Source organism: Setaria viridis, chromosome 5 (genome assembly GCF_005286985.2).
Source record: "Setaria viridis chromosome 5, Setaria_viridis_v4.0, whole genome shotgun sequence".
NCBI lineage: Eukaryota > Viridiplantae > Streptophyta > Magnoliopsida > Poales > Poaceae > Setaria > Setaria viridis.
Window position 1 is genome coordinate 4,955,210 of NC_048267.2, and position 24,417 is coordinate 4,979,626.

Below are 24,417 nucleotides of genomic sequence, written 5' to 3' on the forward strand. Positions count from 1 at the left end.
GGATGTTCAAAGACTAGTAGCGTAGGATGTGGATGATGGAAGAAATGGCAACTCAAGTAGAATCGGACTGGATTAAGCGGCGGGCTGGTTGAGCGGAAAGGCATCCGGCCGGCCGGGGGTGCCCGATTCAATCCAGCAGCAGCGGAGAGAGGGTCAAGATCCCAGGCCCAAGAGCCAGGTGCACGATTTCCAGAGAGAAGCCCAACCAAGAGGTTAAGATTTCAGGCCCAAGAGACCAAGATCCCGCTGACCCCCCCAGCGCCCAGCGCCTCCCCCCTCCCTCTCGTCCCAGCGCCGCCGGAAACAGCAAGCTCCCGCTTCGCCCCAGCCCCCAGCCCAAGAACTGGAGTGCGGCGCTCGCGCTCTTCCCGTCTCCTGTTCTGCGGCCGCCGCCACAAACCCTCTCTCACCGTCGGCGACCTCGCCACCGTCGCCAGGCGTCGCCTTCATCCTCTCCCCCGGCCTCTGCCGCTGCCGGACTGTCTTGTTGGCAAGTAACCCAGCTTGCTTTGCTTGCCTTCTTCTAGGGTTCCGTTTTGCACTCAATCAAATCCAGTTCTTACTTCGTTTCCGTCCATTCAGTTTGTTGTAGTGCGCAAGGTCAACCTAGGCAAGGGCAGCCCCAAAAGTTTTCGGGATTCTTCAACTGAAGCTCGCCCCCCGTGTGGAGAAAGCTTGAAGATGATGAACCAGCACAGGAAGGAGGATGCCCTGAGAGGTTGCGCGGTCAAAAACCAGAAGGTTCCGACCTGCCTCCTACTTTGCTCTGCTTTTCATTTGTTAAGCCAAACAGCTTTGCGACATCGTGTGGTAGATATATTTGCTTTCGAAATCCTTACCCTCCTCTGCGTTATATTCCCTGCAGGCGATTTGGGACAAGACCCTGGAGATGAGATTCTTGCTGCAGAAGGCGTTTTCCACTTCTAACAAATTGCCCCAGGTCTCGCTCCCAGATTGCCGCAGCAAGCTTCTTCTTGGGCTTTCCATACCTGTTCCCCTCTCTGATGCAGGATTGCCGCGGTGTTGAATCATAAGCTGAAATATATTCTGATTGTGCTCTTGCAGGAACCCATCAAGACGAGGTTTTGCAATCATGATAAGGAGATAGAGCAAGCCTATGAGGACTTGGTGACGTCATCAAAGCAGACTCTGGCTAGCATGACGGAACTGCAGGAGGTTCAATTTTGTTGCATAATATTATTTTTCTTTCGTTGCTATGGTTTTGCTCAATACGATTGAAGGATTTCTCACTGTACTTATCATCTGAAACTGCCAATAGGCTTTGCTGGAGAGTAACCAGGCTGTGAAGGATGCCAATGGTATTGCTACTCTCCATCAAGTTCTTGTTGTACTGTAAAAACTGTGGTATTCCATCAATATATGTTCATAATTCTGGACTTGATACCAGAAATTCCTTCTGCCCCCAATGGAGAGAATGACGAGTGGTCAGAAGTACAGAGGTTGCAGACAAGGTAATATTTGTGTTAGAAATAACTAACCATCAGTGCTTGAAAAGGACAGCAATGTGCTGTGCATTTATTTGCAGTTGCTTGCACCCCTATTTTTGAGTAATCTCCTTTTTTATAATACCATTACCGTTAAAACTGCCCTGTTTCATACTTGTATGCATATCAGGTCCTGGCAGTTGGATTTCTTTTATGTGTTAAACTCTGCCCTAGCCTCCTAATACAGCTTAACCTTAGCTTAACTCTGATATAGCCACAGTGTGGTAAGAGTAGTAGCCTACTTACTGCCTCCCATGCAATGAATTGCATAAAATAGCTTGTATGATTTGACGCTAGATTGAGTTACCATCCTGAGTCTCAGGCTCTCAGCTGTTCTTGCCTGTAGTTTGAGACTGTTGTATCAGTCTCAGCCATAAAATTGCTGTGCTGGTTGCCAGGTATCCAATTTCACGTGAAGTTGCTGGCAGTTCAGCAAGCTAATTACTTTTCTTCATCCTATAAGCTTGTAGGCAAGAAAATAGGTTGCATTGTAAGTGTACTTATCGGTATGCCTTACTTTGCCAAGACTGGTTACAGGAAAGGCACGCAACAAAGACCTAAATCCTATTTATTCTTGCTTAACCCCCTATGTTTGAAGTAGATGGAAGAAAGGCTAAGCTATTCACTTATATAATGCAAACAGAATAATGTGACATGTTTCACTAAGGTGCTTGGAATTATTGATTGTTTGACTTTCACACAGTTTCTCTTGATTTCATTCTGCAATAATCTCTTTCTTTTTGTGGGGATCTCTAGTTCTCTACTGCGGCAATTGGGTATATTGGTTTTGTGTTGTGTTGACCAATATATTTGAATGTTCTAGTAAGTATATTGGTTTTGCAAACAATATGGCCATCCTATATCTATATGTGAATTTTGCTTTGTGCTAACATCCTTCAAGAAAGTATACTGGTTCCACAACATTGGATTCAATGATGTGCAAGCACGAGGCAACAACATCAAGAAAAGAGTACAATTGGATCTTGAGGATACATTGCCATAACATGAAGACTCTGAGTTGGAAATCAAAAGTTCCAATAGTTATATGTTTGCTAACTTTCAACTTTTGCATTTGCACATATGCTGCTTGGTATTTTTGGTGCTTGGTTTTATGTGCTCATACAAGATGAATCTGATTTTGATAAATTATCTTTATACAGGATAACGACATTTAGAAATACTGAGATAGATAAATGGCAGAGGAAAATACAAGTGACAACAGGTGCTGCTGCACTGAAAGGAAAGCTACATGCATTTAATCAGGTTGCCTGAATACTAAGCATTTAGCTATTTTGGGTAACTTTTACTCATTAAAAAGTCTAAATCTAAAATTTATACTCTTTCCCCTTGTGAGAACAGAACATAAGTGACCAAGTTGCTGGTTACATGAGAGATCCAAGCCGAATGATTAACAGGATGTACTTGACCAAATCTGCTGTTGGTGTGTTCGGAGAGGTATTTAGATGCATCTATTATAAAAGACCACCAATCATATTTTTGCACCTTGTTAACTATTAACATGTAACTCTTGCCATTTAAATTTCAGGATGTGGGAGAACGTGGAGCAGCTGATGAGGTTTGAGCATTTTACTTGTTCTCTTGAAATTATTTCAAATCCCTGTGTCACCTTCAAAGTTCAGACTACTGAACTTTTACAGCTTGTAGTTCATTGAAGCTCATTTCTTCCATTGAGATGGATATTCTTTTTTTCTAGCCTTAGCTATTTATCTGACACATAAGCTATGATAGCAGAATGTTTTTGTTTCTGCAATTCGAGGATGTGTGGATTGCATTTCCTGGCCTCATCTTTTTCTTGTTGTAACTTAGGGGCGCATTGTGGAAGGTGATTCTGAACTTATTGATGATTCTGAGTTTTATCAGCAACTTCTCAAGGAGTTTCTTGAGTCATGTGATAGAGGGGCATCAGGTTAGTTCATCTATATTTACACTCGTAGACCCAGGCAATAGGCATTAAATTCTCAGATACTTAATACTGGTAAAAAGAACAGAAAATCTCGGTCAGCCCTGGTTATCCGGCATACCAGTCTAAAATCCTGTTGCAATCTGAATTTGTAGTCTTTTGAAGAATACACAAAATTTATCTCAAATCTCAATGTGCATACCAAAATCTGGTTCATCTGGCAAAAGATACATCTTTTTTTGAGAAATTTATTGAAGTGTTGTTAAACCTGTATCTTTCCAATATTTGTAAGAAATGTATATGCTTCTACTTCTACCTTAAACACTTGTCAAATTTAATGTATGCAGAATCAGCATTCTATGCTCTACGAAAGCAGCAGGTGAAAAAGAGAAAGCTTGTTGATCGCCGAGCTTCAAAGAGTAGAAAGATAAGGTTTGGCCTCTATTCTTCTGCGCTTGTTGGCTGCCAGAGAATTTTTTTTCAACTTGTTTAACTTACTTTTGGGTTATCGTGTTTCCTTTTTGGTTTTTATGTGATTTGTCCAGGTATAATGTTCACGAGAAGATCACTAACTTCATGGCCCCAGTACCCATGGCTCTTCCTCCAATGGCCCCGAAGTTGTTTGAGAATTTATTTGGCACGAGCAACTAGAAATCCACCAAAGCGTGAACTCAAATTTCACATATAACGTGTAGCAATTTTTTGTAGTCTTGAAATTGTAGCATGTGCGATGTTGCTGGACTTGAAACTGTGAATCGATCATTTTCGTTGTCAGTTTTGTGCAGCGACAAGCAAATGCAAGAGTTCTATTTGGGTTGAGCCTAGCGACTGCCATGGGCTTAGCAGCCTGCTGTGGTGACGTGATGTTGGCTCACGCCTCACGGTAAAATCTGGGAGATATCCTATGAAAACTAGCTAAATTTACTTTAAAAAACTAGCTAAATTTTTTTAACGCTGTGCATTTTCTGGAAACCATAACTTCTCAAAACTGATCCAATTCAACTGTAGGTATAACAAACATATACTTCCTCTAATCACAAATAACGCTAATTTTTGCTAGTGCAATACTATATTTTTTTTATTTTGGACAAAATTACAGTTGATTTATAGTCTAGACAACCCAATTATTATTTGTTCCTCGCTTCCACAAAACTATGTTCACGCAGAGGCAGCTCAGGGGAGCTTCGTGAGCATGACCTGCGCGCCGTGCTCCGGCTTCAGCAGTGGCGCTGGGAACGGCGCGTGCGAGTACGACGGCGAGAGCTCGAGCGCGAAGCCTCGCAGGATCATGGCGAGCCCCATCTTGGCCTCCAGCAGCGCGAAGCTCTGGCCGACGCAGGTCCTTGGACCCCCGCCGAACGGGAAGAACGCCGGCGGCCGGTCCCCGCCCAACGCCCCGGCAACTCCCTCCGCGAACCTCTCCGGCCTGAAGTCGTCCGCGTCCGGCCCCCACACGTCCCTGTCGTGGTGGACGCACAGCAGCGGCAGCACCAGCGTCACGCCCGCCGGGTACCTGACGCCGCCGAGCTCCATCGGCTTGTACGTCCGCCGGTGCACCGCCGGCAGCGGCGTGTAGAGACGCAGCACCTCGTACAGCACCATGGTCACCTGCGATGAAATGCGGCTGGGGGGTTACGATTACAGGGCGATGGATATGATCGATCAAGAATCAAGATCCAGAGCACGCGCCGGCGAAATGGAAGCTTACGATTTTGAGGCGGCTGAGGCCGTCGTAGTCCGGCGTCGTTCCGCCGCCGAGGACCCGGAGCACCTCCTCCCTGGCGCGGTCCTGCCACTCCGGGTGCATGCAGAGCACCACCAGAGTCCACGTGAGCAAGATGGACGTGGTCTCCATGCCGGCGAAGTAGAACAGCTTGCACTCCCCGACGATGTCGTCGGTGGACATGCTGCCGGAGCTCGCCCCGCGGCCTCCGCCGTCACTACTGCCCCTGGACTGCTCCATGTTGGACTCCAGCAGTAGGCCGAGGAGGTCGTCGCCGGCGGTGGCCTCGCCGGCTATCAGCGCGTCCTCTCTCTTGGCGATCATCCCTCTTAGGATCCCTTCGATCTCCGCCGCGATCCGCTTCATCCGCCGGTTGATCCTCGTAGGCAGCATCCTACACGCACGCACGGGATGCGTTTCCATTTGGGAAAAAAAAATTGCCGCGGTACTAATTGGCAAGGAAAAGGTGCTAGAGAGAAGAAGTCACATGTAGCCCGGGATGTGTATCTTGCTGGCGGAGAGCATGGCGAGGCGCACCTGCTCCTCCTGGAGCTGGAAGATCCTCCTGCCCTCGAGGTAGCTGCTGCCGAACGCAGCGCGGGAGATGACGTCCCCCGTCAGCCTCTGCATCTCCGGCCAGACGTCCACCTCGCACCGCGGCTCGCCGCCGCCGCCCGCCGCGGCCAGGCCCGCCTCCCACCTGTTCACCAGGTCGGCGCAGCACGAGGCGAAGGCCGGCAGCATGCGCTTGAGCTTGTCGAGGTGGAAGGCGGGGTTGATGATCCTCCGGTGCCTGGCCCACTTGTCTCCCTCGTGGGAGCTCAAGCCGTAGTGGAGCAGCCGCTGGAGCTGCCCGAAGCCGACCTTCTCGAAGTGGCCGAACTTGTTGGACAGGACCTGCCGCACCAGCGCCGGGTCGGCGATCGTCACCCTCGGCACCGGGCCGAACCAGGTGATCGACGTCTTGCCTGCCGATCGTTATCGTCAATCGATTTTCACAGTTTCTTACCAGTTTTCCTCGGCAATGATATAGACACGAATATATACATTGTGCATGAAAGTGAAAGTAGATATATAGCATTTCTTGGCGTGGTGAGACCGGCATGGCAGACCGACGGTGACAGTCCTTCGGTCAAAGCGACGGCCGACGGCGACAGCAGGGGGAGATAGGATAGTTGCATACCGTGCTCCTCCATGGCGTGGTGGAAGAGCGGCATGGCCCTGTGCACGACGGCGTGGCAGCCCGGCGGCAGGGGCGACCGGGACCTGGCCTCCCGGGAGAGCCGGTCGGCCAGCGGCGCGTCGCCGGCGAGGGGCCGGTACGCCGTGCCGCGGAGGCCCTGCGCACGCAGCGCCCGGCCCAGGCGCCGCGGCCTCAGCCACGCCCACTCCAGCGCGCGCGCGGCGCACCACGCGGCGGCGGCGGCGACGACGACGACCGCGCACAGCAGCGGCGGTGCCTTCCACGGGGGAGGAGCCTCGCCGACGCCGGGCGATCCTGCTGGCACGCACGTCGTCGCCATGGCTTGGCTAGCCGTGTCCGAGAGCTAGGCTCGTGGTGCGGCTCTGTGCTATGGAGATGTGTGAACAGAACGGGAACCGGGCGGCAAGATCTAGCTCCTCGCCATCGCCGTCTTATAGAGAGGCAGAGGCAGGCGTGTTGTCTTCCTTCCGGGCTTCCGGCGTCCTTATCCCGCGCTGACGACGCCTAATCTTTGCTTCCAGAGTTTCTCTGGCGTTGATTCAATTCGCTGCTCATCTCTTGTTTGACTCGTGGCGTACGGTTGACGTCTTCTCTGGATCAAAAACCTTGTATTATGAAATTCACTCAAGAAAAATATAGGTACGGTTTGAGCTCTAGCAGACGTGTGTATGAATGAAATCCCCCAAACCTGTTCCGAGACATCTTTGCAATGCGTCAACCTGAAAACATAGAAATATGAAAAACGCTGGTCTGCTATCTGTACGGCACGTCACATGAATTTGCAGTCACAAAAAGCATATAAATGGATAAAGCGCTAGTTTGCTATCTGGCACTTGCAACTTATATGAATCCAAAAGTTTTAAAAGGATATGCAATTTGAAGGGAAAGATCCATCCCCACCTAGATCTCTTCGAATTTGGAAGAAACTGGGAAGGCCTCTTGACCAGTGGCGGAGCTGACCCAAAATTTTAGGTGGGGCAAGCCTCCGATGTCTTCGCCCGGCGCCAGCACCCATTGACAATGAACTATGCTTGTGTCCCTAGCACCATCGTTGTACTGTGGCCGCGGCTGCAGCTGGGCAGCCATGGTCGAAGGCTCTACTGCAATAGCGCTAGCACTGACCTCTTTTCCCTTTGACCCTCTCAATCTGCCTCCATGAAATTGGAATACACGATATCATCGAAGCTAGATTTGGAATGCTGCCTTCTAGCTTCTTTCTCCTCTTACTTGCTCTTCTAATCTTGTAGATTTTGCGTCCATTCAATCTCCGCTGTCCCTGCTATATTTAAAAGGAGCACGAAGCATGGAATGCAAAGACATGCTGGGCTATTGCCCTGTTAGGAAACTAGGCCACGGAGTAAATGATCCGCACGGCCCATACCTCTTCAGATGGCTGTGAGGTTGTGTCTTCTTCCTCCCATCGAAGCACATCCAGATGCAACCATGGCGGCGGCGCAGTGCTTCGCTCTGTGAGGAAGAAGAGGGGTGGGGATATTCTGCTGCTGGGGAGCTGGGGCAGCTGCCCCACCCCTGCTGTACGGAGAGCTCCGCCTATGCTCTTGACTTTGCCTCTCAATATGTCGTGCTCATATTGAGAGTTGGGACTGATCCGATCATGGTCACCCCGACCCGACAAACCTACCCGAAAAAATCTAACCCGATCCGACCCGATCAATATGTTGGACGAGTACGGGCCAATATTCTTCACCCGATCTAAACACATGGCTGGGCACAGGATAATATTTTTGACCTGAAATAAGAAAGTATCCGACAAAACCCGAAGTTTACACACAAAAATAAGGGTTACCATGTGACGGGTCAGGTATGGGCCAAAAATCCAACCCAATGGTTAGCATGGCCGGGCACGGGCTAAAATTTTTTACCCAAAATTCGAAAAAACCTGACTCGATTTGATTATGATTAAATCTAATTAGGACACTATCACCAACTCCTACTTGCGGCTTTAGCATTTTCTTCTCCCTTTTCTCCTCCCTCCATGCCTCTCCCTTCCGTTCAAAATTGAAGCTCAAGTTGTGGTGACTTGACGCAAAGGGTCAAAGATGTTAGGGGACAACGATGGTGGCTGGGCTGGCTGTGTCTTTTATTTGGTGTTTAATGCTGTTGACCGTAGTATTGCTAACTGCCTAATTCGTTGCAAGAGAGGTGCAATGAGATGCTATCCCACTCGAGAGGCACCTTGCAACATCTTTGGATTTATGGATCATGTAAAGAAGATTCCAGATTCAAATCATCGTGATTGTGTCCTTCCCCCTCATAGTTTTATTTCACTTAGTGGTTAGCTTTTTCCACCATACGTGAAAAAGCACTTGTCAGACTAAGTATTTGCTAGTTACAGATTATCAGACAGGCTGGCATCGCTTTCTTCTGGCAATAGATGTTTCTAATTCTCCTAGTACCAAACAACTTGTGCCATTCAGGATGTCCGGTACATTAACATCAGGGGCCATATGCCTCCCAACCCCCGACCTATCAAACTTAAACTCTAGTCAGGTGGGGCCAAGCAAAAGAGGATTGATTTTTACAGTCCCCTACCCCGAATCATTTTTGCTTGATTTTTATACAATTTTTGAACAACTAGCACGAAAGCGGAATCCGTAAATGGATATTCCTTATTTCCTCTCCGGCAGATTTGTTTGGTTGCGAGGGTTTTCAATCCAGGGCTCTATTTTCTCCATTGTGAAAATTCTATCTACTTGTATATAATTATGCAAACTTTGCACGGTCGGTCGGACGGTCCCATATACTCCAGCGCCAAGAACATGACATGTTGGGGGTTCAAAAACCTTTCCTCATCTACTTTCTATAGACATTTCACGTGGGGAAAATAGTAAAAATTGTAGTGCTCACCTTAAAGTTCATTAGGAATTTTTAAAAAAAGCCAAAGGAGATGAAACTTGAAACTATACCGTCAACTTTGTACCTCAATTCCCCACAAAATTGCTACTGGCTAGTTTCAAATAGCCAATTCCCATATCGAATCCAACCTGTCAACGACTTTTTCCTATACAAAGTAAACACAGGAGCAGGATGAGCTGGCTGACAACGGCTCGTATCTACTCCGAGCTCGTGCATTATTTTGTGCAGGTATACTTTGTTCAGTCGAGCAAGCTGTCTCAAACTCTGATGAGAGAACCTGGTGGACTCTTCTCTTCTCTGTCCGCACTCCGCAGCTCTCTCGTCTCCTTCGCCCCCACCACCTCCGACCAACCAACGGGAGGAAAAGAAAAAGCAGCCGGGCAGGGGGAGGATTGGAGGTTTGGAGCTGGCACCTGGCGGCACAAAGCACAGCAAAGCAAAGCACCCGATTCGATTCCTAGCACCCCGGCTTTTTTCCATCCATCCTTCCATGTCTTTCTTGCTCGATCGACCTTGGTAGGCTCGAGCGCGGCAATTGGTCGAACCAACCTTCTACCATTGCGTCGGCAGCAGCCAGTCTCGCCGCGCCAGCAGCAGAAAGGCGCTTTCTTGGGCCATGGCGTGCGCGGCGGCGCACATGTTCGCCTACAACGCCACACTCTGCGCCTGCGACCCCGGGTACTACCTCCGCGCCAACAGCAGCGGCGGCAACAGCAGCTGCGCGCCGCTGCTGGGCGGCGGCGGGGACGGCGACGGGTTCGGCGACTGGCACGTGGGGTCCGTGGGCGCGACGCGGAACCAGAGCTTCTACTTCCTCACTCCCGTCCTCTCCCTCGACGTCGTCCGCCGCCTCACCCAGTCCCAGGCCGTCCTCCTCTGGGCCGCGCTCGCCGCGCTCCTCGCATGGTTCGCCTTCTGCGCCGCCGCTAGGTTCGTCGGCCGGGACCCCGCCCGCCACAAGAAGCTCTTCGATTCCCGGTTTTGGATCAGCCGCCTCGACTGCATCTTCGACAACAACCACTATGCGGTCTGTGTCCCTTCTAAACCTACCACCGCAACATCATATTAATTTCCTTCCATTTCTCACATTTTTCATCGTAATATTTCATCTGTAATCAATTTCTTTCAATTCTCGTGAATTATTAAGCTTGCAATTTCGCTCGCTTCCCCGCCTCCCTGCTGCTGCTTATTCTTTCCGGCCGGGCCAATGGATTAGGAATTCCCCGCCTCGCTTGGTTTGCTTCGCCGCCGCGTTTCGGATTAATCCATCTTTGATTGCTTCGCCACTTTGTACACTCGTTTTGGACGCCTTGGGTTGCTTCGTTTCCATGGCACTCCTGTCCTTGGATTTCTTGGAAATTCCCCTTCCTTTCTGGGTCAACTTGACCTCCATTTCCTCTTGCCCTTGACGTTCATACGTGGGTCACTGTGACCCTGCTTTACCTTTGAACCATACGCACATTACGCCACCACTCATCACATGGAGCATTTATCTTATTTATTTGTAGCAAAATTCCCTCTTGTTTTTTCTCATCTGAAAGTTGTATTATTTAACTTCTGGAAACCCAGGAAGACCAGCAGGTACTGAGGAAAAGAAAAACAGAGCTGGGTGGTACGTTCTCGGTGGCTACCTTGATACTCTTCCTCGGATTAGTCACCGTGTAAGTGACGTTCATGATTTTTTTTTTATATTGGCAATTTGGCATTAGCTGCTCCCTTGGTAATAAAGCTCATGGATTACTCTTTACTCGATTGTTGCAGGCTGCTGTATCAAGCCATCAAAAGACGCAGTGTCGAAGTACATCGAGTTAAACCAGCTAATGCTCCGGATTTGCTGGATTTTGTGAATGATCTCGAGTTTCACATAACCACTGTCTCAAGCATGTCCTGCGCTCAAGCAGTCGCACCTTCTACAATAGCAATGGGAACTCCTGGGTTTATGGACTTCAGGGTGCAGCCTCTGTCAACACTCTTGACCTACAGTTGCCAGAACACAAGCGATGGACCATCTATTACACTCAAGTGCAATGGTTGCCGAATCCCTCCAAGAGACCATTATGTATCCTGGCAATTTGTTGACCTGCCAAGGCAACCAGCTGCCGCTGTTGGCTTCCAGTTTAACCTGACTGCAAAGCAACATGGAGATAACAGTGACGTCAGCTTTGTGAGTGGTACAATAAGCTCTAACAATTTTGTTGATGACAAGCTGAAGACTTTCAGAGGACGAGACTCCAATGTGCTCAAGATTCAATTGTTTCCTCAAATATACAACAACCATCATGGCTTGAAGCTCTTGCAGCCACTTCTTCAGGACTTCACTCAAGGTTCTACCTTTTCAGATGTGGGCAGCTTAAATGCTTCCCTGCAGAATCCTAGTGATGGAGTGATAAATACTACACTCTACATAAGTTATCTTTCTGACTATATCGTGGAGATCAGCAATGAAAGCGTCTTAGGCCCAGGTGAGCTTCATGAAGCCAATCTGACCTTTTTTGGAGTGTATATTTTGCATGATTTACGGTTCTGGTCTATGGAGTAGCAAAGTTTTTATTTTCTCATTGATGAATTACAAATCATGATATCAATGTAACTATAGATCACATTACTAAATACATCAGAGTCTGGATTGTTTAGATCTAGGTCATGATGTGTAATGTTGATCTAGCTGTTTGAAGCATTTAGATCAATGCATTTGTAGTTTAGCATGTAGGAAATCTCGTTCCAAATCGGTATTGGCCTCGTTTAGTAGAGCAATAATGCCTAGCCTTCTGAAGTTAACTCAATCCTGAACACGGTTACAGTAACTCATTGATCATTACTTTTCCATCTCTAAAAATACTTTATCCAGAAGACATTTTAGATCGTTTCCATAGGTTTCTTTATCCATAAGCACGTTTTAGGTCAATTCCATAGGTTGATTTCCTATGTCCTTGAAAATTAAAACAACCATAAAGCATAATGAAGCAATGGATGGTACTTTTGTGACCTCTCAGTTATATGCCTGTTTTATAATCCAGTGGACCCATGTGAAAATGTTGTCTCAAGTGCCCATTGCCCAGTAGAATTCACTACTGGTCACACATGCTATGAAGTAGAACTTGAGCTAATAATCTGCGTAGTTCCACTTTGTTTTTCTCCCATATAACAGTAGTTGTTATCTGCAGTTAGTATAATTGCGAGTATTGGTGGTCTGTATGCCTTCAGTGTGGCAATTTTCCTGTGCCTCATGGCTCAAGTAAGTCGTCCTACCTGTATTTATGGTTATATTATGTCAATAATTTACTATTTCATTTGTCAGTGAAACTATACATATTGCGTGACATGTTAGCCTGCAACTTTAATAAGAAATTTTGATTTCCTTGAAACCCATTTTTACCATTTACTGATCCACTTCAGATTCATCGGTACAACTTTTTGCTACTACCTCCATCCCAAAATAAGTGCATTGCTGCCTGTCCATGTGCATAGCCAGAATTGCACTAATTTTGGGACAGAGGTGGTATTGTTGTTCACATAGTCACACCACGCAAAACTTCCTACCCTTTGTGACACTTAAACTAAGGAATCACCATGCATTTTTCTGTGCATTAGCATGGACAATGATTTAGCAGGCAACCATGTGCACAATTAACAAGTTGACATTTCAGTGTGAAGGTAGGATAAAGAAGCTCCGTAATGAGGATACCAGAATGCTGAAAATTCTGAGCAAACAACGTGCTCAGCGAAATTGGAACAAGGTAAAACACATCTTGATCCAAGGATGAGGCTGTATCTATCCAACTGCCTGCTTGATCAATAAGCCATATTGATCTCACCACTAACAGGTGCGGAAGTTTGTCATGTACACATGGGGTCCTAGCAACTTGGATCCAACTGATAGAAGCGGCAAGTGGCCTGAAGCTTCAGTGATGGATTCCCTGCACGGTTCCTTCCACAAAAGAAGAAAGCCTATTAGAAGAGGAACCTCCAGTGGAAGCAAACCCAAGAAGCCTGCTGATATGGTACAATGTTTCTTCTTCTTTATTTGATCTTTATGTATCAGGCATTTAGTAAAGTTGAATATGTTTACACCATGGTATTTACTTTGTGCAGCTTAGTATGTTCATTTCTTCTCCCATTCAATTGTCTTAATGCTGCTCATGCTATACTTTTAGAGTTTCGGCTAAACTCCCTTAGGAATAAATTTGTGCAATGGTACTGCTGCAGGCAATTGAAATCGAAAGAGTTGGAGAGATGCAGCAGCCAAGCAGTTCTAGACAGCCGTGATGGATGAAGGTTCTGGATGGAATGGTTCATTGTAATGCAATGCTTTAAGTCATACACAGCTGTTTCAGCATGGATAGATCCTATCCCTTTGCATAAACCTGAATGAAACTTTTTGTGCTGCTGGAGCATCAGTGATCATGAGCGATGGTTCCATCACGACCATGCTCCCCGAGAGGGATTGTCTATATCAGAATGTAGTTAGCGACAAGTGGAAATTGTACAGAGTGAGGTTGCAAGGTTGTAGCATCAGGGTTGAAGCGAGAGATGGGGAATTGCATTGCCGTTTTTAAGTTGGAGCTGGCTGCTTCAGAGGTCAGGTCTGGTGTCTGTGTTCCACTTTGATTTCCGAGATGGGATGCCTATTCTTTTCTTGAGTTGTATAGATGGTGATTGGGTGGCTATCAATGTATGTATTTGATTGTAGCACTTCCTTTCACCTCCCTTGGTGCCAATTTCAATTTGGAAATGAGGAGACCAGGAAACACGGCTATTATTCTTTATTATGCAATGGATAAACAAGCGTTTTGTGAATGTTGATGGGTTCAGTGTGTTTCAGTTCCACATTTCAAAACTTAATGGCTCAGTTTGAATGTGAGGGGGAAAAATCATGTTATTCATCTTTGTAATTGTAAAGTTAATTTTTTTAGAGAAACATTTTTAATACACATTTAGGGGAATATTTCGTATTTGTGGAATTTTCTTTATTTCAAAAAACAGTACAGACAGCAGCAGAGCAACATTGTGTTTTCTTTCGAGAGGCCTTTCTTGTTTTTTTTTTTTGGAAATGGCCTTTGCTTTTTTTTAGAGGAAAGCATTCGTTGATTCATTCGTAAAGTTCAAGTTTTACACTTAGCATAACGGCCGGTTCAGGAGCACACTTGCCTACACCGGTTCAGGAGAGGCCCAATTAGGATGGCCCATTTGTCTTGAGAAAGAACGGCTGGGCTCAAAGGCATGGGCCGACCATCTGTCTCCGTCCAGAAGGTGAGCGGACAGCCGTCGGATCAGAAACCCTAGTCCGGGCGCCATTCTCCTATTAAAAGCCACCTCTCACCCGCCGCGAGCCGAGTCCTCGCTAGGGTTTCCTCGCTCCCCGCCGCCGCCGCCGCCTCGCCAACGCGCAGCAGCCGCAGCAAGCGCATCGCCCTCTCGTTCTCAGCTATGGCGGAGGTGGAGCAGCCGCAGCAGGAGGTGAAGCTCTTCAACCGCTGGACCTTCGATGATGTCCAGGTACGCGAATGGCTCTTCATCTCTTCCGCTTCGATTCTCTAGCCTGCTGCTGCTGCTAGCAGTGGATTGAACTTGTGCAATGGGATCTCCAGGTGAACGACATCTCGCTGAACGACTACCTGGCGGTGTCGGCGATGAAGCACGCGACGTACCTGCCCCACACCGCGGGCCGCTACTCGAAGAAGCGCTTCCGCAAGGCGCAGTGCCCCATCGTCGAGCGCCTTACCAACTCGCTGATGATGCACGGCCGCAACAACGGCAAGAAGGTCATGGCCGTCCGCATCATGAAGCACACCTTGGAGATCATTCACCTGCTCACCGACTCCAACCCCATCCAGGTCGTCGTGGATGCCATCATCAACAGGTACCCTTTAGTCCTCCTGCCCTCCCTCTTTCTGAATCATTGTGCTTGTGCCCTTAGTCTAAAACTGATTTTTAGTGTTATTTGATTGGACCTCGATGTCGAATTATAAATTAGTTTCATGCTAGCTTTACTCAGTTAATCGATTGTTTCTGATAGCGTGACCATGCTGAGCTGTTGAGATTCAAAATAAATGTGTTAGCGCAAAATTCTCAAGAGTCAAGTCAAATCCTGTTGTTGCTAATGCATAAGCAAATCTTTAAGCTGAGTGCTACTGGTTGTTTTGGACATGGAAGGTCGACTCATGGATAGTTAATCAATATCACTTAATTGTTGCCATTCAAAATGCCATTTGTTGTCTAGTGTATGATCTGAGACTTCTTAGTCATTTGTTTACATTGTGCTTGGTAGTTATTGTGGCATTAAACTTCTATCAAGAAAATCTCTGTAGCTATTGTTTACAGGTTGGTTCTGAGATTTCAAACTAACAGGAGGTGCTGCTATGTCTTGCAGTGGGCCACGTGAGGATGCCACCCGTATTGGTTCTGCTGGTGTTGTGAGGAGGCAGGCTGTGGATATCTCACCCCTGAGGAGGGTTAACCAGGCCATCTACCTCCTCACCACTGGTGCCAGGGAGAGTGCTTTCAGGAACATCAAGACCATTGCTGAGTGCCTTGCAGATGAATTGATCAACGCCGCCAAGGGCTCATCCAACAGGTATACCAGAACATTTCAGTTTGCTTGTTTCTTATCATGGTTTTGGGTTAATCCATGTGATGTGAACTTGTGCTCATTTGTGTCAATTCTTGTTGCAGCTATGCTATCAAGAAGAAGGATGAGATCGAGCGTGTTGCCAAGGCCAACCGTTGAGAGGAGCTTGTGTATCCTGGTGCACTGGAGCTATTATTATGTTGCTGGCGGTTGTTCTGGTTTTTGTTTTACCCAATGTTTAGACTTTTTGAGACCTAGCCGAGGTTTTGCTTTCAATGAACAATGAAAATTACTGAGAAATGTAGTTGTTTGGGGTGCCTGGTTTATCGAACACCAATTCTTGGTCTATGCTCCTGGATTCCTTTATGCGTGCCTCCTCTGATGGTTGTCATTGTGATCTTGTGCACTTCTTGCAAAGGCGAACTGGTTGCAAACACAGTACTCGTTAGCTTGAGTCATCTCCGGTTCGCTGTTTCTGGGCGGCAATCGTATCTGCGATTGGTTTGTGTATGCGATATTGGTTGACAAAGTTTGCCCGTCATATGATTGTTGGGTGGTATAGTCGTGATTTTTTGATTGATTGCTATTAATTTGAAGCCTATGAGAACGAACAAAACCTTGTTTTAGACTGGAAGAACGAGTAGATTTGGTAATTTCAAAATTATACTAGCCCCGGCTTCTCTAATTGTTGCTGCTGCAACCTCTCGATTTCAAATGTAATGCCAGCAGGTTACTACATAAAAAATACATATCATTCTTCTCAAATCTGACACAAGCCTAACGAGTTAGCATGGATTGTCCCTTCGATATAAAAAGAATCTTTAGTAAAAAATAATAATTCCCTCCATCGTGCCTAGAAGGTTAGAGCATAATAGTTTCAGGCGCAGGTAAAAATCCGTGCATTACAAAAGCATACGAAAGCAGTGGCGGAGCAAGCTTAGAATTTTAGGTGGGGCATCCTTCGCCACAAACATAAATTGTCCTAAAAACCTAATTCGTTAAGCAGCGCAAGTTAGATTAGCAAGCTAGCTAGTAGGCATCAATTAAATCCATAAATCCAACAGTAAAATTGTATCATACTCCATCCGTTCCAAATTACATTTGTTTTGATTTTTCTAGATACGTTACTTTTGCTCTGTATTAGAAAAGTCAAAACGAATAGTAATTTGGGATGGAGGAAGTACAAGCTACTAGCACTAGCTTGTTGTAGACACCAAGAAAGCATGTAGAGACTTGAACTACTCACAAATAAGCAACCAGAAATCTAGAACCAATGGCTTGGTTGCTTTGCTTGTTGCTCTCTTTTGCCTGTCTTTGTGACCTACCATCTCATGAATGCGAATTGAATAGAAGAACAAGGCAACGAGCTGTGCGGCACTCTATAATTTCCTCCCCTAGCCCGGCCTCCATGAAGTTGCGACTTGCGCCCTTCTTGATCTCCGATGCCACAAAGTAGGGCAGCCGCGGCAGGCCTAGGAACTAGGATAAGAGGCAGCACCACGGCAGCCGGCGATAGGCATGGGAATGCAGGGCCTTGGGTTCTTTATTGTTGCTCGTTGCCTTAGGTTGAGACGACACATCAAATAGGTGTGCACGGTGCTGGCTGCTGGGTCGAAAAGTAATTGGGCTGTCGACTACTCCCGGCTGCCGGTCTAATATAGGGTTTTCTTCCTCCTCCAGCCATCCGACCCCGATCTGCACCTTCAGTCGATACTCCGGCCACCGCGATCGCCATGGGGAGGGGTGATTGCTTCGACGATAGCTGCGGCAGCTACCCCACTCTGCTGTATGAGGAGCTCCACCTATGTGAAAGTCAATGAAAGTGGTAAGAAGACAAACAACAAATTATAAACCTTTGATAAAAATGAGGAGTGATAAATCCACGATAACACAAATAAATTAGGTTCGTAGAATCAAAACAATTCTAAGAATATCCGGTGTTTCCATCCGCTCTTTTTTTTTTCTTGTAACAACGAAAGTCCATGCCTTTCTGGCTCTCTCTCCCTCTCCTTTTTTTATTTAACCATGAAAGTCCAGGCCTTTTCTTTCTTGGTTTCCAAGACAACCGGTCAGGTTCTTCGCTCGTGTGTCCGTGGCCACCAGCAAACAACACACAGCACAAGGATTCCCGTCCCGTCCCGTTCCGCTTCCATCCGGTGTCCGCAGGGTCCACGAGTGCCCCTCGCCCATCTCGATTAGCCGCCACCGCCCCCATCGCATCGTGACCGTCCACCCACCCACCAAGGGCGCCCCCGACGGACCGAGCGGGCCGGCTCGAACCGGACCAGCCAAACAAGCTGACCCGACCGCGCACGAACCCTAGCTAGCCGTCCCTGCGGCCGTGCCCTCCTCCTCCCCCTTGTAGCTGCTGGATCCCCCCCTCCTCTCTCTCTCTCCGCCTCCCTCGCGGGTCCCGGCGGAAGGCACGGCAAAGGCGGCAGGCACAGAGGCAGCGCTGGGCGAGCGCTCCACCAGTGAGCGGCGGCCATGGTGTTCGGCAAGGTCGCCATCGTCATCGGCTCCGGTACGCGCGCCCCGCCCCCCGCTCCTCTTCGTTCGCCTCCCGCCCTCTGCCTTATCTTCGATTCGAGGGCGGGAGGCTTGTACTCGCTTCTAGGGTTCTTCCGGTTCGCTCTTGCTTTAGCCCCCCGGCGGCGCGAGGCGTGCTTTTTGGAGGACTCAGACTCCTTCCTTGCAATCGAACCGATTGGGTTGCTCCCCGCTTCAGATTGAGCTAGGCTAGAGCACTCTAGTGTAGTGCAGCGACATGCTCTTTTCAATTAGTTAGTATGTGGATCCTACCTCCATGCTACGCAAGCTAGCAGCCTAATAGATTTAAAGTGGCTCTTTTTTTAATCGATTTGCAAATGACTAGCTTTACGCAATTGATTGAGAAGAAGCAAGCTGATACACTGCAGTGCAGGGGGTCTGACAGACATTGTTGCTAGCTTATATTACTGTTGCTGCTAGCTTGAATGCTTCAGTGTCTCACCATCAATCCATCACGCTTCCCTTTTGCAGGAATCGTTGGAACAGTACTGACAGGCGGTGAGTCCAGCCTTCCGGACTTCAAGGATGTAATCTCCGGTGCTTTCAAGGTCCCCCTCCCTATCTCTGTTGCATCACCCCTTGTTATGCTTCCCCTCCTTACAGCCAGTTTCAGTAAATTCGATATTAGTTAGTTTTAGCTCATCACCTGTTTTCTCCTCTCATATTTAGTTCATGACCAAGGGTGCCAAGCAAAGCAAGGATGGGCCGTCTACCAGCAGTCCGCACACTGCTCAGTTGTTGACTCAGGTTTTTTGCATGCCAACTTCTCTTTCTATGCTTTGAACACCAGTTCCATGTATCCAGAGAAATAACTCATTAAAACAAATGCTTCAGGTCAATTATCTCAGAGAGGAGCTGAACATGCTGTCTAAATCAAACCATGTTGCTATTGTCACTGTTGACGGTAGACCTGGTTAGTGCTTTCTGTTGTTTGCCATCCTGTTTCTGACAAATTAATTCATACTTTGCTTTATCTTCTACATTTTATGATCTTTTACCTGCTATTATTTATCTGAAAGCTGCTCCTCTTGTTGGTTCTGTTGTTATTTTAGTTTTCAAGTAAATTCATTGACTTTTGTACCAATGATAGCAAAAATTTTCTTTTGCAGGCCCTGGCGCGTATGGTATTACAGCTGTTGTTATTGGAGCTATTGGCTATTTATTCATTAGATGGAAGGTACACATTTTTTTTCATTTTGTGAAAGGTTATTGCTAGCAAAGTTTATTAATTAAATCTGAACTAGATCGTACTGCAGGCTGCAAATTTTCTTTCTTATCATTTAAGTGCCCAAGCAATTCCTACTGTGCCATTTGATGTTTTGGCCATTGTCAATTCCATCAGAGCTTACTTGATGATTACAGGGGTGGAAACTTTCTGATATGATGTTTGTGACGAAGCGTGGCTTTACTGATGCTTGCAATGCAGTGGGGAAACAAGTGGATCAGGTTTCGGAAAGTGTTCATGTAAGATTCTTCTTCCATCTTTCACAGTAATGTTACTATTAGACCTTCAAGTTCTGAGATGAGCATTGTAGTGATCCACATATTTTATTCATACCCTTTGAACTAAGTACTGTACAAGTTTCTAAAATTTGTTAATTGTATTTATTTGGTCTCCCAAACTAAAAAACAAATACACCTCCCTACATCAAAGGCTGTTCAGTTTGAATATCAAAGGACAAGTCCATAGCCGTTCTTACAATGGTTGTTTCCTATTTTGTGATGCTTTCTTATGTTTCCATACCTGATATTTGTATTCCTGCTGTGTCCATATTCGTGGCATTTTTTACCAGTGCACTCAAGCACACAATATGTACTATCTAGAGTCATTTTTGAGTGGAAGTTGACCACCACACCCTCTGCATTAAATGACGTATTAAAAATATGATTGGTAGGCTTAACATAAGAAATTTGGGAAAGTATGCCTATGAGAGAGTCAAGTTTTTGGAAACAAAAGTTTTGGTCAGAAGTGTCAAGTACATAGAAATAGAGGGAGTATGCTTATGTCCAGTTTTTTAGTTTATCTATATGTGCATATCCCTATCATAGTTTCTGATATATAGATTAATTCTTGTATACTTCCACTAAGTGCCTATGCCTACATTGAACGGAAAGAGAGGGAAATGAACCCAATAAGATAAAGAAAGATTTCTAGGCTTCACTGGTTATGCCTCCAGTCATTAAATTAATTTTCTTTTATGGTAACATCTAGATGTTATGACTTTACCGTTGCAACCAGAACTCTACTAATGTGAAATATTCTGATATCAGGCTGCAAAGAGACATCTTGCTGGAAGGATTGATCGTGTAGATTGTACTTTAGATGAATGCCAAGAAATTACAGAAGCAACAAGGAATGAGGTTTGAAATTACCTTCATACTCTTTATCAGTTTGGTGTAATTTAGTGGAGACTGATACAAAATTATTTCATAGGTTACAATCATCCATGGAGATCTAAGTGCCTTCCAGAAGGACATGGAGTCAGTTCATCTTGTAGTTCGTAATCTGGTAGGTACATTAAATGTTTTTGTTCGAGATGAACTGATTCAGTCTCAGTGCTATGTACAGACTGATTACCTGTTGTGTTGCAGGAGACAAAACTTGGACGCCTAGCTTATACTCAAGTAAGTAGACATTTACATCACTGCAACTTAATTTTCTCCAGTGACTCATATGTTTCTAATCTCTTACTGAAATGTCATAGGATCGTACAACACGAGGAATATATGACTTGTGCGAATTCACTAAAAAATTGGAACAGAGCCCGAAAGCTGATACTCGTCAGGCAAGTTGACACAGTGTACCTGATTCAGTTTTTACTAAAAAATTGTTGTGAACATTGTCATATTTCTATGGCCTGTGATAAGCTTGGACCTTGTATCTCTTGTAATCCCATACACAACTTTATTTAATTGAAAATTAATGAAGGTGCCATTTTTGCACAGATTTCAGGGTGATACCAACTGCGATGCATTTTACTCAATTTGACAAATATCTTGTTTCATCCTTGTTGATTGCTATTCATACGATTTTCAGGTTACATCATCAACTCCTCGTCCTGCTATTGAATCCTCAGAGAGAGCTGCTAGGGTAAAATTACTGAGATACCTTCCTACAGTTTTTATAATTTGGATCTTCGCTTATCGATCCTTTGTTTTGTTACCACAGGCTGCTTCCTTGCCCCCCGCTTTGGAACCAGAGTCTCCATCAGCCCAATCACCTAGAGCTGAGGCACCAAAGGTCAGTTTGGTTTCTTGTTGGAGCATACAATTGACCTGGCTTGTTCCATCTGATATAATTTGCTTTTGTAGGTTGTGCGCTCTACAACCATGTCAGCATCAGGACTTAGTATGCTAGTTGGAACTACAATGCCACCTAAAAGAGTAAGATCACGACCAACTTACGCACTTTGTGATTTTGATTAGTTTCGGTTATGGTTGTTCTATCTAATGACCACCGTGCACATTGATAAGACATATTATTATTTGTCTATAATATGTGCAAATGGTGCTCACAGCAGTAGCATATACTCAAAAAAACACATTGAAGACAGTTTTATATGTTATGAATTGTGATAATATGTTTTGTTTGTCTATTCTCACTGTTCATTATAATGTATTTGTCGTCTCCTAACTCTCTGTAACAAACTTTAAACCTCTGGTTCTGCCATGTTGCCACATACAGTAGTATTGTATTTGCACTTTGTGCTTTACATTTCAATCAGAAAATGGTAAAATTTAGTAATAAATAACATGATGAAACTAATATAGGTTTAAGGGTTCGTAAAGCAGTAAAGTACAAGAATAGCTTTAAGAAAAATGTACCAACTGTGTTTGCTGTTGAACTTTGACAGTCCACCTTTCACCTAGCTGACCAAGTATCATGTGGTCACAGTTTGTACTTGTAGAGATATTTTGTGCAATGTGATGGTACTAATTTGCATTCATGCAGCGATAGAAACAGAGTTACAGTTTCGTTTTGCTAAACATACCAGTTACATTTTTTTCCCTTATACTCAGAAGCGGCAACAGCTTAAGTTATGATTCTTTACATGTGCAGGATCACCAGGGTGCTTTTAGCAGAGCAAGTTCTATGAAGGAAGGATCCTCTGAGTTACCAAGTGGTGCGCCAAGCTCAGCAGAACCGAGCCCCAGAAGATCTACTAGTTCAACCCTGTTCGGTGGGTTTGGCTTTCTAAGGAGCTACGCAAGCTGAGACGTATGTGCTCAGATAGGTAGCTTTTTTATCCAGAGGACATCACCTTGAGCTGTATATGTAGGTAGAAAACATGGCGGTTGCCAAAAGGACGGCTCCCTTTTCCTATTGGGAATTGAGAATTTTTGTAGGAACTAATTACCTTGCAAAGCAACTCCTCGATGCCAAGAACAGAACTACATCACAGTTTAAATTATGCTGTTGATCTAGATGCTGGAAGAGAAACATGGTTCCCTGTGGATGGGAGGGGCTGTATATTGCAGTGGCTTATGATGTTGTAATTACCGTGACAGTACTACCAGAATACATTTTGGGCAAGGAGCACTTGCAACTAAATTTTTTGCTTTGTTGGACTCTTACCTGCTGGATGTTGCTTGGATAGCATGCGAGCAGCATTGTTCTTGCAGCTGCAGCCGTATCTGGATGCAAGAGCAACATGCACCATATGCTTTAGAGCAAAGCCAACAAAATAAATGGTTCATGCATTCATAAGTTGTGATCGTACCTTTGCTGTCTTAAGTTATGCATGCTGTACTTATGTGTAATGACCCAACCTAGGAAAACGACTCATACCCACTTTGTACACTGAGTGGACTATATCTACACTGCAACATGTTTACACTTTCGTTCTCGCTTCACGTAAAAGGATTAATCTAAGGTTGCAATGCTTCCTAGAGCTAGCCATTTAAGTTGATTTTATTTACTCTCCACTTCCAATTTGAAGAGCTACCATAACCATGCGTGATACTCCAAATTGTTGGCCCACTGGCCTAGTCAAATGGTCCATAGGCTAGATGTTACATTATGTCAGTTGACTATTTGTGTAAAGGCGTGCACGATGCAGATGTATAGCTTTAAGCCCGCTTCCAAACGTGCAGAGCTGGATTAAGGCTCTTCCAGACGACATTCAAATTGCTCGGATATCTGCCTTGTTTCTTGATGCACGGCGAGGTGCAGCGAATATTTGATGTTGGGTGCGCCTCGTATAAAACTTGGATTTGACTAATTATTGAGCAGCAACTATTGCTAGAGTTGCTCTAAAGCATACTCTGAAACAAAGCCTGCGAATATTTGATGTTGGATGCGTGTCAGATCAAACTTTTTTTTTTCCGAATCATACAGTAATAGACGCTCACAAACACGTACGCACACTTGCTGTAGATGGGCACGTCGCCTACCAATAAAAGAATTGCACCGGTTAAATCTTGAAATAAATTTAGAAAAATGCGAGCACCAGTGTCGAGTCGGTCGAGGACTCGAATCCTGGTGAGTGGGTTCCACCACAAGAATCCTTACCAACTGGCTACGCTCAGTTCGCGCATCGGATCAAACTTGGATGTGACTAATTATTAATACGAGAAAAGCATATGTATAAATTGTTATTTAGAATTACTTTGCTAATTTGTAATTTCTTTTATGCCTTCTAAATATGTTCTGATAGAAAATATGGATAAAATCTCGGTGCAACTTAGGTGAGAACATAGTAGATTTTGAAAACGGTGAGAATTAATATTAAAGTATACTCTGATTTTTTAAAAAATTACTCTTCCAGATAAGTAGGTGCCAAGTTTTTTTCAGCAATATTTCATAGTTTGTCCTTGTAACATATGGCTACGCCACGACTTTAGCAATTTTTATGGTTAAAGTGCACGTACGTGTGAAATGAGTGTAGCTTAGCTGGTAAGGTTATTTGTTGTGGAACTGGAACATGTTATTTGAGGATTTAACTGGTGTTATTTTTCAGTGGCAGGCGACATGACTATCGACAGTGAGGCGCCTATGATGACTTTGTCAATCTCGAAATCTTTGGAAAGCTTTGGCTGGAGTGTCATGTTTCTCTCTCTTTTCGTGGC

The 24,417-nt window shown here is 45.6% G+C and overlaps 5 protein-coding genes across 9 annotated transcripts; 4 read left to right on the forward strand and 1 right to left on the reverse strand.

Annotated features, from left to right (window-relative positions):
• Window positions 1–92: 92 nt before the first annotated feature.
• On the forward strand, window positions 93–4,245 carry LOC117855410 (protein BFR2). Its single transcript, XM_034737761.2, has 12 exons — window positions 93–490; window positions 583–741; window positions 866–940; window positions 1,066–1,176; window positions 1,280–1,319; window positions 1,409–1,472; window positions 2,666–2,768; window positions 2,865–2,960; window positions 3,052–3,081; window positions 3,333–3,432; window positions 3,774–3,858; window positions 3,972–4,245. The coding sequence occupies exons 2-12, from the start codon at window positions 682–684 to the stop codon at window positions 4,075–4,077; spliced, it is 870 nt and encodes a 289-aa protein (XP_034593652.1). The 5' UTR covers window positions 93–490; window positions 583–681; the 3' UTR covers window positions 4,078–4,245.
• Window positions 4,246–4,388: 143 nt separating this feature from the next.
• On the reverse strand, window positions 4,389–7,993 carry LOC117855409 (cytochrome P450 CYP72A616). Of its 5 annotated transcripts, XM_034737755.2 has the most exons (6): window positions 7,254–7,993; window positions 7,042–7,072; window positions 6,333–6,945; window positions 5,637–6,117; window positions 5,135–5,543; window positions 4,389–5,050 (listed from the first exon to the last, which is right to left on the reverse strand). In XM_034737755.2, exons 3-6 carry the CDS (start codon window positions 6,670–6,672, stop codon window positions 4,538–4,540), a joined length of 1,743 nt encoding a protein of 580 aa, XP_034593646.1. In that variant the 5' UTR covers window positions 6,673–6,945; window positions 7,042–7,072; window positions 7,254–7,993; the 3' UTR covers window positions 4,389–4,537. The 5 variants fall into 5 exon arrangements, with proteins under 5 accessions (XP_034593646.1, XP_034593648.1, XP_034593645.1 ...); XM_034737757.2 differs by lacking the exon at window positions 7,042–7,072 and having other exon boundaries at window positions 6,333–6,940; XM_034737754.2 differs by lacking the exon at window positions 7,042–7,072.
• A 1,481-nt stretch (window positions 7,994–9,474) lies between these two features.
• LOC117858912 (uncharacterized) lies at window positions 9,475–14,027 on the forward strand. Its single transcript, XM_034742066.1, has 7 exons — window positions 9,475–10,257; window positions 10,800–10,891; window positions 10,992–11,692; window positions 12,395–12,465; window positions 12,878–12,967; window positions 13,055–13,231; window positions 13,437–14,027. Exons 1-7 carry the CDS (start codon window positions 9,847–9,849, stop codon window positions 13,494–13,496), a joined length of 1,602 nt encoding a protein of 533 aa, XP_034597957.1. The 5' UTR covers window positions 9,475–9,846; the 3' UTR covers window positions 13,497–14,027.
• A 528-nt stretch (window positions 14,028–14,555) lies between these two features.
• On the forward strand, window positions 14,556–16,146 carry LOC117857217 (small ribosomal subunit protein uS7). Its single transcript, XM_034739738.2, has 4 exons — window positions 14,556–14,726; window positions 14,819–15,090; window positions 15,601–15,804; window positions 15,903–16,146. The coding sequence occupies exons 1-4, from the start codon at window positions 14,658–14,660 to the stop codon at window positions 15,955–15,957; spliced, it is 600 nt and encodes a 199-aa protein (XP_034595629.1). The 5' UTR covers window positions 14,556–14,657; the 3' UTR covers window positions 15,958–16,146.
• Window positions 16,147–18,117: 1,971 nt separating this feature from the next.
• LOC117857216 (uncharacterized) lies at window positions 18,118–22,900 on the forward strand. Its single transcript, XM_034739737.2, has 14 exons — window positions 18,118–18,322; window positions 18,820–18,896; window positions 19,018–19,095; window positions 19,183–19,261; window positions 19,458–19,525; window positions 19,711–19,812; window positions 20,620–20,709; window positions 20,783–20,857; window positions 20,941–20,973; window positions 21,054–21,134; window positions 21,386–21,439; window positions 21,518–21,589; window positions 21,661–21,732; window positions 22,409–22,900. The coding sequence occupies exons 1-14, from the start codon at window positions 18,286–18,288 to the stop codon at window positions 22,562–22,564; spliced, it is 1,074 nt and encodes a 357-aa protein (XP_034595628.1). The 5' UTR covers window positions 18,118–18,285; the 3' UTR covers window positions 22,565–22,900.
• Window positions 22,901–24,417: the final 1,517 nt, after the last annotated feature.